The sequence below is a fragment of the Thunnus maccoyii genome, chromosome 10 (genome assembly GCF_910596095.1).
Source record: "Thunnus maccoyii chromosome 10, fThuMac1.1, whole genome shotgun sequence".
NCBI classification, from domain to species: Eukaryota; Metazoa; Chordata; class Actinopteri; order Scombriformes; family Scombridae; genus Thunnus; species Thunnus maccoyii.
This window is the reverse complement of record NC_056542.1, coordinates 17,466,341-17,480,052: the sequence shown is the minus strand read 5'-3', so window position 1 is coordinate 17,480,052 and position 13,712 is coordinate 17,466,341. Positions and strand designations below refer to the sequence as shown.

At 38.4% G+C, this 13,712-nt stretch overlaps 1 protein-coding gene across 4 annotated transcripts; it reads left to right on the top strand.

The window, feature by feature from the left end:
* Positions 1-2,442: 2,442 nt before the first annotated feature.
* LOC121905909 (potassium-transporting ATPase alpha chain 1) lies at positions 2,443-13,004 on the top strand. 4 transcript variants are annotated; one of them, XM_042424501.1, is made up of 26 exons: positions 2,797-3,115; positions 3,398-3,435; positions 3,526-3,640; positions 4,745-4,846; positions 5,276-5,335; positions 5,614-5,817; positions 5,968-6,081; positions 6,341-6,475; positions 6,729-6,846; positions 6,972-7,240; positions 7,355-7,433; positions 7,561-7,680; positions 7,839-7,948; positions 8,101-8,235; positions 8,417-8,609; positions 8,786-8,961; positions 9,151-9,287; positions 9,510-9,660; positions 9,949-10,117; positions 10,469-10,623; positions 10,831-10,954; positions 11,303-11,448; positions 11,599-11,732; positions 12,176-12,277; positions 12,482-12,573; positions 12,688-13,004. In XM_042424501.1, exons 3-26 carry the CDS (start codon positions 3,629-3,631, stop codon positions 12,714-12,716), a joined length of 3,066 nt encoding a protein of 1,021 aa, XP_042280435.1. In that variant the 5' UTR covers positions 2,797-3,115; positions 3,398-3,435; positions 3,526-3,628; the 3' UTR covers positions 12,717-13,004. The 4 variants fall into 4 exon arrangements, with proteins under 4 accessions (XP_042280436.1, XP_042280435.1, XP_042280437.1 ...); XM_042424502.1 differs by lacking the exons at positions 2,797-3,115; positions 3,398-3,435 and adding an exon at positions 2,443-2,744; XM_042424503.1 differs by lacking the exon at positions 3,398-3,435 and having other exon boundaries at positions 2,797-2,912.
* Positions 13,005-13,712: the final 708 nt, after the last annotated feature.

Here is a 13,712-nt window from a genome sequence, read left to right as displayed (position 1 = left end):
ACCCTTCACTGTTAGATGTAACTGAAACATCTGTTGGGAAACAACTTGTTTTTCATGGCAAACTAAGAATAAAAATATGACAATCAACTTTCTCAACAAGACATCATAAGTGCACCCTTTGCCTTATCATATTGGTCCACATTTGTCGGAGGCTATCACTGCGTATATTTATTTATTTATTTATTTATTTATTTATTTATTTATTCATTTAGACTAACTTAGTCCAAGAGATATCTTTTAAAATGCCACACAGGTTTTATCCAACTAATCATTATTTGGAGAAACTCAAGAAAGACATTGATGTAAATTATACATTTTGTGGGAGGTCAGAGGAACAACAAAGTAAGTGCTGATCATAACTACCCTCACTTTACATTACTTTGGAAAAATGTATTATTCACTGAACAAGACAGGAATCTCTGCTCGCACTTCTATTTAATTAATTTTCTTACCATTTAGACCAAACTTTATATTCACAAATCAGAATTCTTAAGCAAAAAGAGCTGACTGTGTATATCAGATACATTTCTTCTATATCTGAATATACAAACAAAGCTGTTAAAACTTAGAACTACTGTAACCTTTACAAGATATTTATTTAACCATTTCTTTTTTATCACAACTTTTATTCCCCCTGGCATATTTGTAGACACAAGCTGTAAATTTGTTGTATACTTGTTTCAGTGAAGAAAAACTTTTTTTTTAAAAGATGTTCCTTGTTAGCAATCAGCAGCCTTGCAATATAGGTGAATGGGCCTTAATTTTGTGGAACTGGGTACTCTTAAATATGAATTTCAGAAGCATGTATTCCTAAAACAGTGTGAAAAGCTGCACATTTGGCTTTTTCCAATTAGTGAACTGACCCTCAACTTAGCTAAAGAGGGCAGAGCTTTGTGTTTTGGTTCCTCTATCTGTGTAAATGTCTTTCTCTCCCCATCTTCTCCTCTCTTCTCTCCGTTCTCACCACCCTCCCACCCCAGAAACGTGCAACTAGAACTGATAAAATAGTGTGATAACATTTCTGTGATTACAGAGCTACTGTCACTCTGCGGAGTACAATATTGACCCTCTTAAACACAACTTATCTCACCTGGCTCTTATTTACCCAACATGCAACATGTTCAGGGCAGGAACAGTTGAGGGACAATGTGACCTTAGCTCCATTTTTACTTACTTCTCCTCTGTACAAAATAATATAATATGATTCAACTACAGCATTTAATAGAAGTTTGCTGCCATGTTGTAGAGTGACTTTGAGTATACTGTCTGGTATAAAATTTAGCTATGTTTATGTGTGTGTTTTGGTGGTATATTTCTTAGCCAACAGGCATTATTAATTATTACATATAGTGTTTTGATGGAGTCACTATAATTTGGCTCACTGTATCTACAACAGTGTACCTTCTTTTTTAACCTCTATAAGTGTAATTCTTGCTTTTTTCAGAGGTTTTTTTCAGGTTTTTGATGTCATGTTGAAAGCGCTGCTGACGTATGTCTGATATAATGGCACCCTTAATAGCCTATCACAGCACAGGTTAGTGCTTATCCTGAATGTCACTGAAACAATAGACCTATTTCACAACAGAAATTTGGACCTGCCTTTGCAGGAAACACACAGGTGTAACTAATAACACTAATCATGGCTTCTCTCCATTCAACTGTATCAGTAAACCATGCCAATAGGCCTTTTTCACACCAGACATTTTGACTTGTCATAGAAGGAAAAGCACAATACGGACCCTAAAACCAAAGTAGCTTAAATGTCTGCTGTGAAAAAAGCCTGTCTTTTTCACATTCTTAGTCAATTGTTCAGCTCATTATTTTGGATGATGAGCTGAACATTTGATTGATTTTTGAGTTATTAAAAGCATAACATCCACCAAAATTCATAATTATAAGCTTTCTGATGATTCTTTTGCAATTTTGTCATAAAAAGTATATCAATAAGTGCTGTGACTCAGTTTTACTGCTGGTAATTGATTGGATGGGAGCAGAATGAAGTCGGACAAATTAAACAAATTCTTTCACACTTACCTAATTAGTCATTATGTTGTGTTAATTAGTGAGTTAAAATAATAAAATAGTAAAACAAACAATCATACTGTTCTGCGAGACTTTAATTTCCTTCACCTGTTTTTCTCCTCAGTCTTCCGACTCTAATCAACTCCCTCTGCAGAGCTGAAGACTGCGCTTTTTTACTCTAGTCAGTAGTTCTCAATCACATTCTACAGTCTTAATAGCTTTCTGTCTTATGATGTACAGGTGTTAATTAGATCAACCTTGCATATAAGCAACAGAGTTGAGAACCGGGGCTCATAAACTCCTCATGAGTTTATTCTAGATATTTCTACATAAGTTTCTACAGAACTGAATGCATGGAGTTAGATCATGGGTCAGATTATCTTGTTTGTAGATTTTGGATGGACTTCTTTTGTGTTGACAGAAATTATTATAGCAGTAACAGATGAATTCTGTTTTTAGGGGGTTATGGTGGTAGAAACATGTGGAGACAGCATGACAAATGAGGTGCAGACACCTGCAGAGAGGAGTTTATAATCAAATGTGGTAGCAGTGTGGGGTACAAGCTGTAGAAGGGGCTGCAGTATTAGAATAAACACACAGCAAGTCACTGCGTCACTTAACCTGCAGGTGGAGGGGGTAAACAACCTCAGTGGACATGCTGACACCATTAACCTGCATCTGTGGAGGCTACAGCGCTGCTGATGAGCTGGGATTGGCATCAGGTGTGATAACTGATTAACTCCAGCTGCAGGCAATTTTCTCCCTGATGTCTTCTCCTTGTGTATTTGGCTTTGTGGTGCTGCAGGGCATCACTGGCTGTCTGGCCTGGTGGCACAGCTGTCAAGCTGTGGATTGGTCATGCTGATTAAGTGCTTCCTGTTTATTTTCCTGTGGGTGCATTTGACCAACTGGACATAGTTATAGAGATGGCTGGTTTTCCCTGGATTAGTAAAACCACAGTTTCCCAGTTGATGCATACTTTAGCAAGGCAACCATTCTCAGTTTAACCTCCAGAATGACTCGATTGTCGATGGAAAACTCAAGCAGTAGTGCATTTGGTGTAAACCGATGCAGAGCAATGTCAGACAGACTGGTAGGAGTGACATTGGTCTGTTTTAACCTTCATTGTTCCTGTGCTCTTTACGCCAATCAGTTTAATCAGAAAAAGAAACGTGCTGATGGTAGATAAGAGATACCAAAGACACACTTGCCTACGCATAGCTTATGATAGGAGTGTGTTTGTATGAATGTGTGTGACCTGGCTAGGGGTGACATTGTTGCTACTTCAGGTACAATTTTACGCAGGGCAGCGTATTAAAGTGCGTATTTAAACATACTGTGTGTGTGTGTGTGTGTGTGTGTGTCCATCCAAAAGTGTTAATGCGCATGTGCAAATGAAAAGGGGAGTTTCAGGTATAAAAGGCTTTTCCAGAAAATTTATTCTGTTTCTAACCATTGTGTCTGTGTGTGAGAGAGAGGGAGAATAACAGGGTGTGTGTTTAGGACTGGAAAGTAACTGAAGGCCAAAATTCCGGGGGTGAAGAAGGATCGAGTGGTCTGGACCTCCATCGATTTAGGAGAGCAGTCCCCTGTCACACCAGCAACCATGAGTAACAAGGTAGGACACCCAGCAGATTAGCTGGTGGCCATGCAGTTTAATTATCACTGGTTGTGGGAGAAGGTAGACAAATCTTTTGTGAAGTAAAAAAAAAGTGTTTCTTTTTGCTGCAGCATGTTAGAGGTTTGAACAGATAAGAGTTATCTTAAGTTAAGTTATATTAAACAGTAGTCATTGCTGCAAGTTGCAGTCTCCAGACACAATAAATGAAAAAGGTTCAGCAATATTTATTTTCCCAGTCAGAGTAAAGAAACAGAGTAGAAGGTTTTAATATTGTTTTCTGATCCAATCCTGTATCAAAACCTTTTTATTCTTATTTTAGCATGAAAGCACTGTCTGGATGATGAGTATGAAATGTTTAAGCTCTACTGGGACTCAAGAAATATCTATGAACTTTAAACCTTCTATAATTAGCACAGCATGAGACCTTCGAATTGCTTTAGGTAGCTCAGTTTAATTTTACAACCTAAGACTGGGCCTTACTTTACTGTCACTTTAATTTACCTAATTAATTTATTTTCTCTAGCTCATCTTACCTTTACGGAGACTACTGTCTGTTAGATTTATTTGTGTAAAGTTTGTTTTTCTCATAAAAGTTGTTATAATTTCAGTCAGCCACTAAAGGTAATTCCATTAATGTCAGTGAATCACTTAATCAATCCAGCCAATCATTTAATTGAACAATATTTGATGAGCTGCTGTTAATAAATGTAGTTGTATACAATTTCAGCCACTTACTTTATTTTTAAGATACCAGAGTTTCACTCTATAATGTATTGACAATACATGTATAATGTCACACAAAATAAGATTGTTATCTCCACAAACCAGAAGTGTTTATGTAGATGAGTTCTCAAATATTTTAATTTCATGAGCTGTTGGCGTGATCATTCATACATAATACATAATGCAAACAGTACATATGTCAAGATTTAAAACTACAAATCTACAAGCATTTTTAAAAAGTACATTTTATTTTACTTTAATATCTATATTGTCACAAATATTTATAATTATGACAAATAAAAGCTACAGGACAGAGATTTCCCTGCATGCATATATGCATTCATATAAATATTTTTCCTATTATTTTCCTGAGTTTAGGACACTTATAACATGTTCGAGATGGATGGACAGGACAAGAAGAAGAAGAAAAAGGCGAAGAAGACCGAAAAACTGGAGGGCATGAAGAAAGAAATGGACATAGTAAGTAAAGACAGAATTAACTGATGAAAATTAGTAGAGTAGGAAGAGAAAATTGTATTGAGTGGTGAGACGAGTATTATGTCATGTTAATTCATTGCACAGTATTTAGTTGTATGTGCTGGCTATCTATGTTTAGATTTCATCAACTAACTTTTTTTTTTTTTTTTTAATTGCTGTAACATGACAACCTATTATTTACAGCTGATAGAATAGAGTTGCCAAGTGGTGTGAATATGTTATGTACGGTGAGGAAAAGTAAGAAGGAAGGCTTGTATTCCATCCTCGAATATATATTTTTTTCATATACTCCTGAGCAAATGGCCATGAATGAGGGGGTTGTTTGATAAAACAACTATGAATAAATCACCTTGATTCACCCAGATTTGCCCTTTTAAAAATGTGCTGAATCAGTGATGTCTCCTCCTGCAGGACGACCATGAAATTACAATTGAAGAACTGGAATTGAGATACACCACCAATGTTACCAAGGTATGACTTTTCTTCTGTAATTACTAATGACAGTGTCCCATTATTCTTCTTAAATGTTTGTTTTAATTCACGTCTTTTTTCTACCCATACTGTATGTATCACCCCCATTTTTCTCCTCTGCCTGGGTCCATTGGATTTCAAATCAATGGTGTTCCATAGTTAGTTTTAATAATAATAATAATAATAATAATTATTATTATTATTATTATTATTATTATTATTATTATTATTATTCAAACAGTACGTTTTTCATCTGGTTTTCTGTTCTCCATCCACAGGGTTTGACCACCACCTTTGCCCGTCAGGTCTTTGAGAGAGACGGTCCTAATGAACTGAAGCCTCCTAAAGGAACTCCAGAGTATGTGAAGTTTGCCAGGCAGTTGGCTGGAGGACTGCAGTGTCTGATGTGGGTCGCAGCTTGCATCTGCTTCATCGCCTTTGGAATTGAACTCTCAAGAGGGAACCTCACCAGCTTTGATGATGTGAGTTATATTTCCATTGACAGTATTACTGCTCTAGTGCACCATGGAAAATGATTAGAAAATGTTGAACAGAGAAACGGGAGGAGAGCAATGAAAACCAGTCATTACTAGCTATCTGTTCTGATGGTAATATCTTCTCTCTCACTCCAGCTGTACTTGGCCATCACCCTAATTGCTGTCGTCGTGGTAACTGGGTGCTTTGGTTACTACCAAGAGTTCAAGAGTACCAACATCATTGCCAGCTTTAAGAATTTGGTGCCACAGGTAAGCTACACAAGATGAAAAGAGTGCAACTCAATGTCAACACACAGTTAGAATTTAAGAATAATGGCTTTCTCTCTATTTTTCATCTTCTCAGTATCCATTTATACATGCCCACCTGCAGTCATGACATTTCTTTTCGTCTCTTTCCTTTATTTGCTCCCTTACCGACCCTCTCGTTTCCCTCTTTCATTTGGCATCTTTCCTCATGAGTTAATCCCTTCACTTTTGCTAATCTAACTTTTCTAACCTTCAAAAATAGCAAGCCCTAGTGATCCGTGATGGCCAGAAGAACCAGATCAATGCCTACGAGTTGGTTGTGGGGGATTTGGTGGAAATCAAAGGAGGAGACAGAGTCCCTGCTGACATTCGCATCATTACTGCTCAGGGCTGCAAGGTAGAACACACACATATATACTGTACATCCATACTGTACATAAGGAAGAAAGTTAGGGCACCTGCTAAAACCTTCTCACCCTCTATTATTGTGTCCAAATATGTAAAACTAATTCAAGCAGACAACAAAATAATTAATAATTTTATCATGTTTAAGGGACAAACGGAACCCAATCCATTATCACACACATTCCCTTTCAATCACATTTTATCATGTGGACATATAATCAATGTTTCAATGTATTTTGTGCCAGGTGGACAACTCATCTTTAACAGGGGAATCTGAACCGCAGACCAGGAGTCCAGAGTTTACCCATGAGAATCCACTGGAGACCAGAAACATTGCTTTCTTCTCTACCACCTGTCTGGAAGGTACAGTAGATCATGCAGTACTTACTCTACTCTTGTCAGTTTTTACTTGTATTTATTTTTTATTTTGGGATAAGGTCAAGTAGAGCTCAAGTTTTAACTAAATACTCCCTTCCTATCCTCTTCAGGTGTAGCTACAGGTGTGATCATTAGCACAGGTGATCGTACCATCATCGGTCGGATTGCCAGCTTGGCCAGCGGTGTTGGCAACGAGAAGACACCCATTGCCATCGAAATTGAACATTTTGTGGATATCATCGCTGGTCTTGCCATCTTTTTTGGGTTTACCTTCTTTGTGGTCGCCATGTTCATCGGCTATGCCTTCCTGGAGGCGATGATCTTCTTCATGGCCATTGTGGTGGCGTATGTGCCAGAGGGACTGCTTGCTACAGTTACTGTGAGTTACTGCAACAACTTTGAATTTCTATCTGTATAACATGTTTATGGTATCTGGTTTGCATAAGTCTGCACTGTACTGTCATTCTGTAACAACATGTGTTTCTCTGAACAGGTATGTCTGTCTCTGACTGCTAAACGACTGGCCAGAAAGAACTGTGTTGTGAAGAACTTGGAAGCTGTGGAGACACTAGGTTAGTATACCAGATATGAGTAGCTTTGTTGGCACAGTCTTTTTTTGTTTTGTTTCTGTTTTTTTTTTCTATTATAGCATGCATATGAATATAATGTATATGTAACCTTTAATCCGTGTGTGTTAAGGCTCCACTTCAGTGATCTGCTCTGATAAGACGGGCACCCTGACCCAGAACAGGATGACTGTAGCTCATCTCTGGTTTGACAACCACATCCATGCTGCTGATACCACTGAAGATCAGTCAGGTAAACAGATTAAAGTTAATCATTAAGTATATACTGTAGATGTTAGCTATAATAAGCTAGCTTGTGGTTTGGTATTAAAACTAAGTGATTTTAAAAGGTCGAATAATGTTTTACATCTGGGTAATTCTCTGTTAATCCTGTGACTGTGTGGTGTCCAGGTCAGAGTTTTGACCAGTCATCAGAGACATGGCGTTCCCTGGCGAGAATTGCTACCCTGTGTAACAGAGCTACATTCAGACCTGATCAGGAAGGAGTGCCTATCCCTAAGGTACAAATTCACTGTTGCAATGTATTACAACATTCTACGTCTGTCTTAATTATCCTGCACTGTAACTCTTTGATGTCTTCAAATGCTCAAACATAAACTAACTCCTGCTACATTCTGTTACTCTTGTGTGTCTTATTGTGTCGCACACACAGAGGCTTGTGGTTGGAGACGCATCAGAGACTGCACTGCTGAAGTTCACAGAGCTCACCGTGGGGAACATTATGGACTACCGTAATCGCTTCAAAAAAGTAGTGGAAGTGCCCTTCAACTCCACTAACAAGTTCCAGGTCAGAGCAGGAAGCCTTGTTATACCCTTATGATCAGTTGTTTCATTGTATATAAGCAGAAGAGTGGGCACATTACTACTTTTTTATATTTTATCATTAGCGGGACCATATGGAGTGTTCTACTTTGACTTTAATGTCCAACTTTATTCAGCCTCTTATCAACTATCCTTCTTCCCTCCAGCTGTCTATCCATGAACTGGAGGATCCCCTGGACCTGCGCTACCTGTTGGTGATGAAGGGAGCACCAGAACGTATTTTGGAGCGCTGCTCTACCATTTTGTTAAAAGGCCAGGAGCTGCCTCTTGATGAGCAGGGGAAAGAAGCTTTCCAGACAGCCTACATGGACCTGGGAGGACTGGGAGAAAGAGTTCTGGGTTAGAGAACACTTCTTATGTTTTTTTTTTTTTTTTTTTTAAAACATACTGTAAGAAAAAGCGATCTGAGTGTTGTGTGACAGCCTTCTTTAATTATTGGTACATAGTGATATCCATTGTGACACACAATATATTGCCTCTTGTGTGTTTTTTAACCATCCTCTCCCCCCTTCCAGGTTTCTGCCATCTCTATCTGAATGAGAAAGAGTTTCCTCGTGGCTACCGGTTTGAGAGCGATGACATGAATTTCCCCACCTCAGGACTGTGCTTTGCTGGCCTCATTTCAATGATTGATCCTCCAAGAGCCACTGTACCTGACGCAGTGATGAAATGTCGTACTGCTGGTATCAGGGTGTGTCCACATTTTTCACACATGCGGCTAGTTTGGACTGGTTTTGAACTCTGAAAAATATAAGCAGTTACTTTAGTCATGCAGAATTTAAATAAAAATAAAAATAAAAGAGGCTGCATTTGCATTTGGTGGCTTAGTGTCTTTTTGTATTCTGTCTAATAATTTGTTTTTTGTATCTTGAAACTTCAGGTTGTCATGGTGACCGGAGACCATCCAATTACAGCACGGGCGATAGCAGCTAATGTTGGTATCATCTCAGAAGGCAGTGAAACGGTGGAAGATATTGCCCAGAGGAAACGCATACCTGTCGAACAAGTCAACAAGAGGTACTGCTGTCCACGCTTTGACTAATGCTCATCTCTGTGTCAGAAACTGGCCGTCCATCCATTCCAGTTCAATCTAATGTTTATTTCTTACTGTATAACTACAACTTAGTTACAACATTCTGAGAGACTGACTTGCCTGTTTTTTTTCTGTATGCATGCATATTTCTGTCTATTCATTGCATGTACTGTAACTCTGTCTATCACTGTCTTGTCTGTGTGCAGGGAAGCCCGTGCCTGTGTGATCAGTGGTGGTCAGCTGAAAGACATGAGCAGTGAGGAGTTAGATGATGCACTGAAGAACCATCCCGAGATGGTGTTTGCAAGAACGTCCCCTCAGCAGAAACTGATCATTGTGGAGAGTTGTCAACGTCTGGTACAGTTAATACACACACAAACACACCTTTACTACCTGTGCCCTCTTAACCCTTCAACTAATGATTGAATTCAGTTGATAATTTTAAAAGTTATGTGCATCTGAAGAAAGTTTCCTACACATATAATTTAAAAGTATCAATATAAACACTGTAAATCTAATATCTTATTTCAATGTGGTCCCCTGAGAGGATGGAGTATGAAGAGGCAGCAGGGGAGGAGATATATGCATGTGATCAAACTACATTTTCAGGCTTCTGAGAGATGTTCTCATCTTTCATCCCCCCAGGGCTCCATTGTAGCTGTAACAGGTGACGGCGTGAATGACTCTCCGGCTCTTAAAAAGGCTGACATCGGCGTCGCCATGGGGATTGCTGGGTCAGATGCTGCCAAGAACGCCGCAGACATGATTCTGCTGGATGACAACTTTGCGTCTATTGTCACTGGAGTGGAGCAGGGTGAGATTTAAAGAAGGGAACAATATGCCACATGGATAGTATGATGATGTCAAAGTAAATTAGCTGGATTATTACAGTTATCATTAATGAATTTGAAGTAAAACAATAAATAGAATGTTTATTTGGTTTTTTTGGGGTTTTTTTTATCTTGGTGGTTATTATACTATATACACATGAAAGTGAAAAGAGTCTGTTATTTCCAGTTTGGGACCATGTTGGAAATAAGAGTTTTCACTTTAACATGTTATCCTTTAGGATTTTTTGTTTTTTTCCCCCCGTGTCTGCAATCCATAAAATCAATCAATCAGTATGAAGTCATTTGTTTGTACATGTATCCCTGTGTGTCTGTAGGTCGTCTTATCTTTGACAATCTGAAGAAGTCTATTGCCTACACTCTGACCAAGAACATTCCTGAGCTGACTCCATATCTGATCTACATCACTGTCAGCGTGCCTCTTCCTCTGGGCTGCATCACCATCCTCTTCATCGAGCTGGCCACAGACATTGTGAGTAATTAAGTCATTAGTACCAGTTCAGCAAGAAAATCAATGGTCACTACATTCTCTATTTATTATAATTATAGGTGGTGATTATGTCTAATATTTGTCTGCATTTCACAGTGACACGTACCTTATCCTACGCGACGGGTGATCTGGTGACATTATTAATATTGTAGGCAGTATATATTGTTTACTTCTGTCTCTCCCCTGTAGTTCCCCTCTGTGTCTCTGGCTTATGAGAAAGCAGAGAGTGACATCATGCACCTGAAGCCAAGAAACCCTCGTCGTGATCGTCTGGTAAATGAAGCACTGGCTGTCTACTCTTACTTCCAGATAGGTGAGACTTTGTGTGTGTGTGTGTGTGTGTGTGTGTGTGTGTGTGTGTGTGTGTGTGTGTGTGTGTGTGTTGGTCAACAAAGCATGTATACTTATAATATCTATATATCTATCTGAAGTAATATATTATTTACTTCATGTGGACACAAAATAGACGAATCTAAAAGTTACCTGAACATATCTCTAGTTCAGTACTTAACCAGACAGATTTCTTCCTTCAATGCCACTAATGGAGTGAACCTTTGGAAGAGTGTTAGCCACTTCTTCCGAAAAAGAGCTAGATTGATATACCACTTCATTATAAAAGACCCTTTTGATCTGTGTTTCATTTCTCCTTTCTGTGTTTTAGGAGCCATCCAGTCCTTTGCAGGTTTTACAGATTATTTCACAGCCATGGCACAGGAAGGCTGGTTTCCACTCTTGTGTGTTGGCCTGCGTTCTCAGTGGGAGGATGTTAAACTTCAAGACTTGCAGGACAGCTACGGACAAGAATGGGTTAGTATGGACTTTAGATCCCTTCCTTTGGACCCTTTTGTCTCTTTTGGGTCTCCTCCTACAGAAAGTGGTTGGGTCAAGGGCATATTTGTATTTTTGCGAGTATAGAAACCAAATAACTCCTCCCTTATGTTGTCTCCTCTACAACAGACCTTCACTCAGAGGTTGTACCAGGAGTACACCTGCTACACTGTGTTTTTTGTCAGTATAGAGATCTGTCAGATCTCAGATGTGCTGATCAGGAAGACTCGACGTCTCTCTGTGTTCCAGCAAGGCTTCTTCAGGTTGGTAAAGACCCATCCCTGATGATCACTAGGCTTATAGCATTAACATTTACAGGCCTAATTCTGTTCCTGTATCAGGGTTTCACTAACACCTACTTTCAACATTTTAAATAGCCCAAGTTAGCTACTTTTGCAGTGTTAAATATTTTAAGTGGTTCTTTAGCAAGTGAAACGAGATACAAACTGCGTACAGCTCCTTTTTAATGAGCAGGTCACAAAGGTATCAGGGAACCAAACCATTAACTGCTTTAAACACCTTAGACATATTTTTTGATCTATGAATGTTGAATAAATTGAGTCTCAAAAAATTGCAATTTTGTTATTTCATGCATTAATTTGCAAATAGAGGCATACAGTATTTTGTTTTTGTAAATCTATTTTATATTGAAACATTTAAATCTGAATTTACCTGCTTCTAACTCTAAGAGTGTTTATCTGTGCAGGAACCGTGTCCTAGTTACGGCCATAGTCTTCCAGCTTTGCTTGGGTAATCTGCTTTGTTACTGCCCTGGGATGCCCAATATGTTCAATTTCATGCCTATCAGGTAAAAACCCCACACAATTTCATTCAGATGGTCATCATCTGAAAACAAAGCTCAGGATGGAAAATGTGAAATTTTAATTAAAACATCATAAATGTAGAAATTACTTCTCTACTACAATCATATTTATGGTCCATATTCTATTTTTTTTAAATGCCAAATAAGCTGTGGCCTGTGGTCTCATGTCACATGTTGTTTTCTCTCCAGGGTCCAGTGGTGGTTTGTTCCTCTTCCTTATGGTATTCTAATCTTTGTCTATGATGAGATCAGGAAGTTAGGAGTCAGAAGACATCCAGGAAGTAAGAAAAGATTCCTTATGCTTCCTTCTAACCATTTAACATCCATTCATCAATAATCATCATCATCTCTTAATCTATCCAGTATTCATTAATCAATGGCCCGTTCTCTCTCAGGTTGGTGGGATCAGGAGTTGTACTACTGAGCGGAGAAACTCTTCTATCCATCCACATGCATGCACAGAATGCTGCAGACCTGGAGGATCTTACTTGATTCAACATTCATCTATTTTACTTTGTGATCCATGTATTTATATCTTAACCTGTCTTTTAATATGAACAAAATAATATTCAAGAGTCTGGTAAAATCCTTTTTAACGAAGAAACAATCATTTCTGAAAGTCATCAGTGAATAATTCATGCAGACTTGTTGTGTTCCAGCTCTTTGGTTGTGGCTGCACTGTATTTGTACTAATAAAGACTTTAAGACTGTTGATGACCACAAATCAATAACAAGTAGCTAGTTTTCTGTATTCTCTATTACTGAAGGTTTTATCTCAACTCAACATGAGTTTACAGTTCACTTTCTTTACCAAAAAACACACTTGTAATCCTTGAATTCACATATGCCATTGTATTTAAATGTTGCACTTCATGTGATTTGCTCTGGACAAGAGTTTATCTCTGTTGTCCAGTTTAAGTGCAGAATTTCTTCCCTGTTAAAGAAGAGCCTGGTTCCTCACATAATCTGCAGTGTGTGCAAAAAGAGCAAATTTCAAAGAGGATTTTGATTGTATTCTTTAAACAGTTAATCAATGCATTATATTTGTCTACAATTTGATTAACTGATATTGATATGATACAAAATATGTAAATGTGGATCTAAATGGATTCAGTCAAAAAGAATTACACCTAAATGCAAAACTCTTGCAAAAACTTGTTTCAAGTGAAGACAGCACAATATGCGAGAATGGAAGGCTGAAAAGGAACAGAAATGCCATAGCATGAGCAGACAGTAGTGTCTGACATCTTAATTCAATATTTTCTTTGAAGAACCCAACTTTTCATGTAAGTTTAATCAAGGTTTCAGCAGTGCCCTGGGTTCATCGCTTTTGAACAGGTAAAAAACAGACTGAAGCACTCAGAGAGCAAGCTGGTGCAGGACTGCACCACAGATGCCCTGCAATTGCAGACCTCCTGAT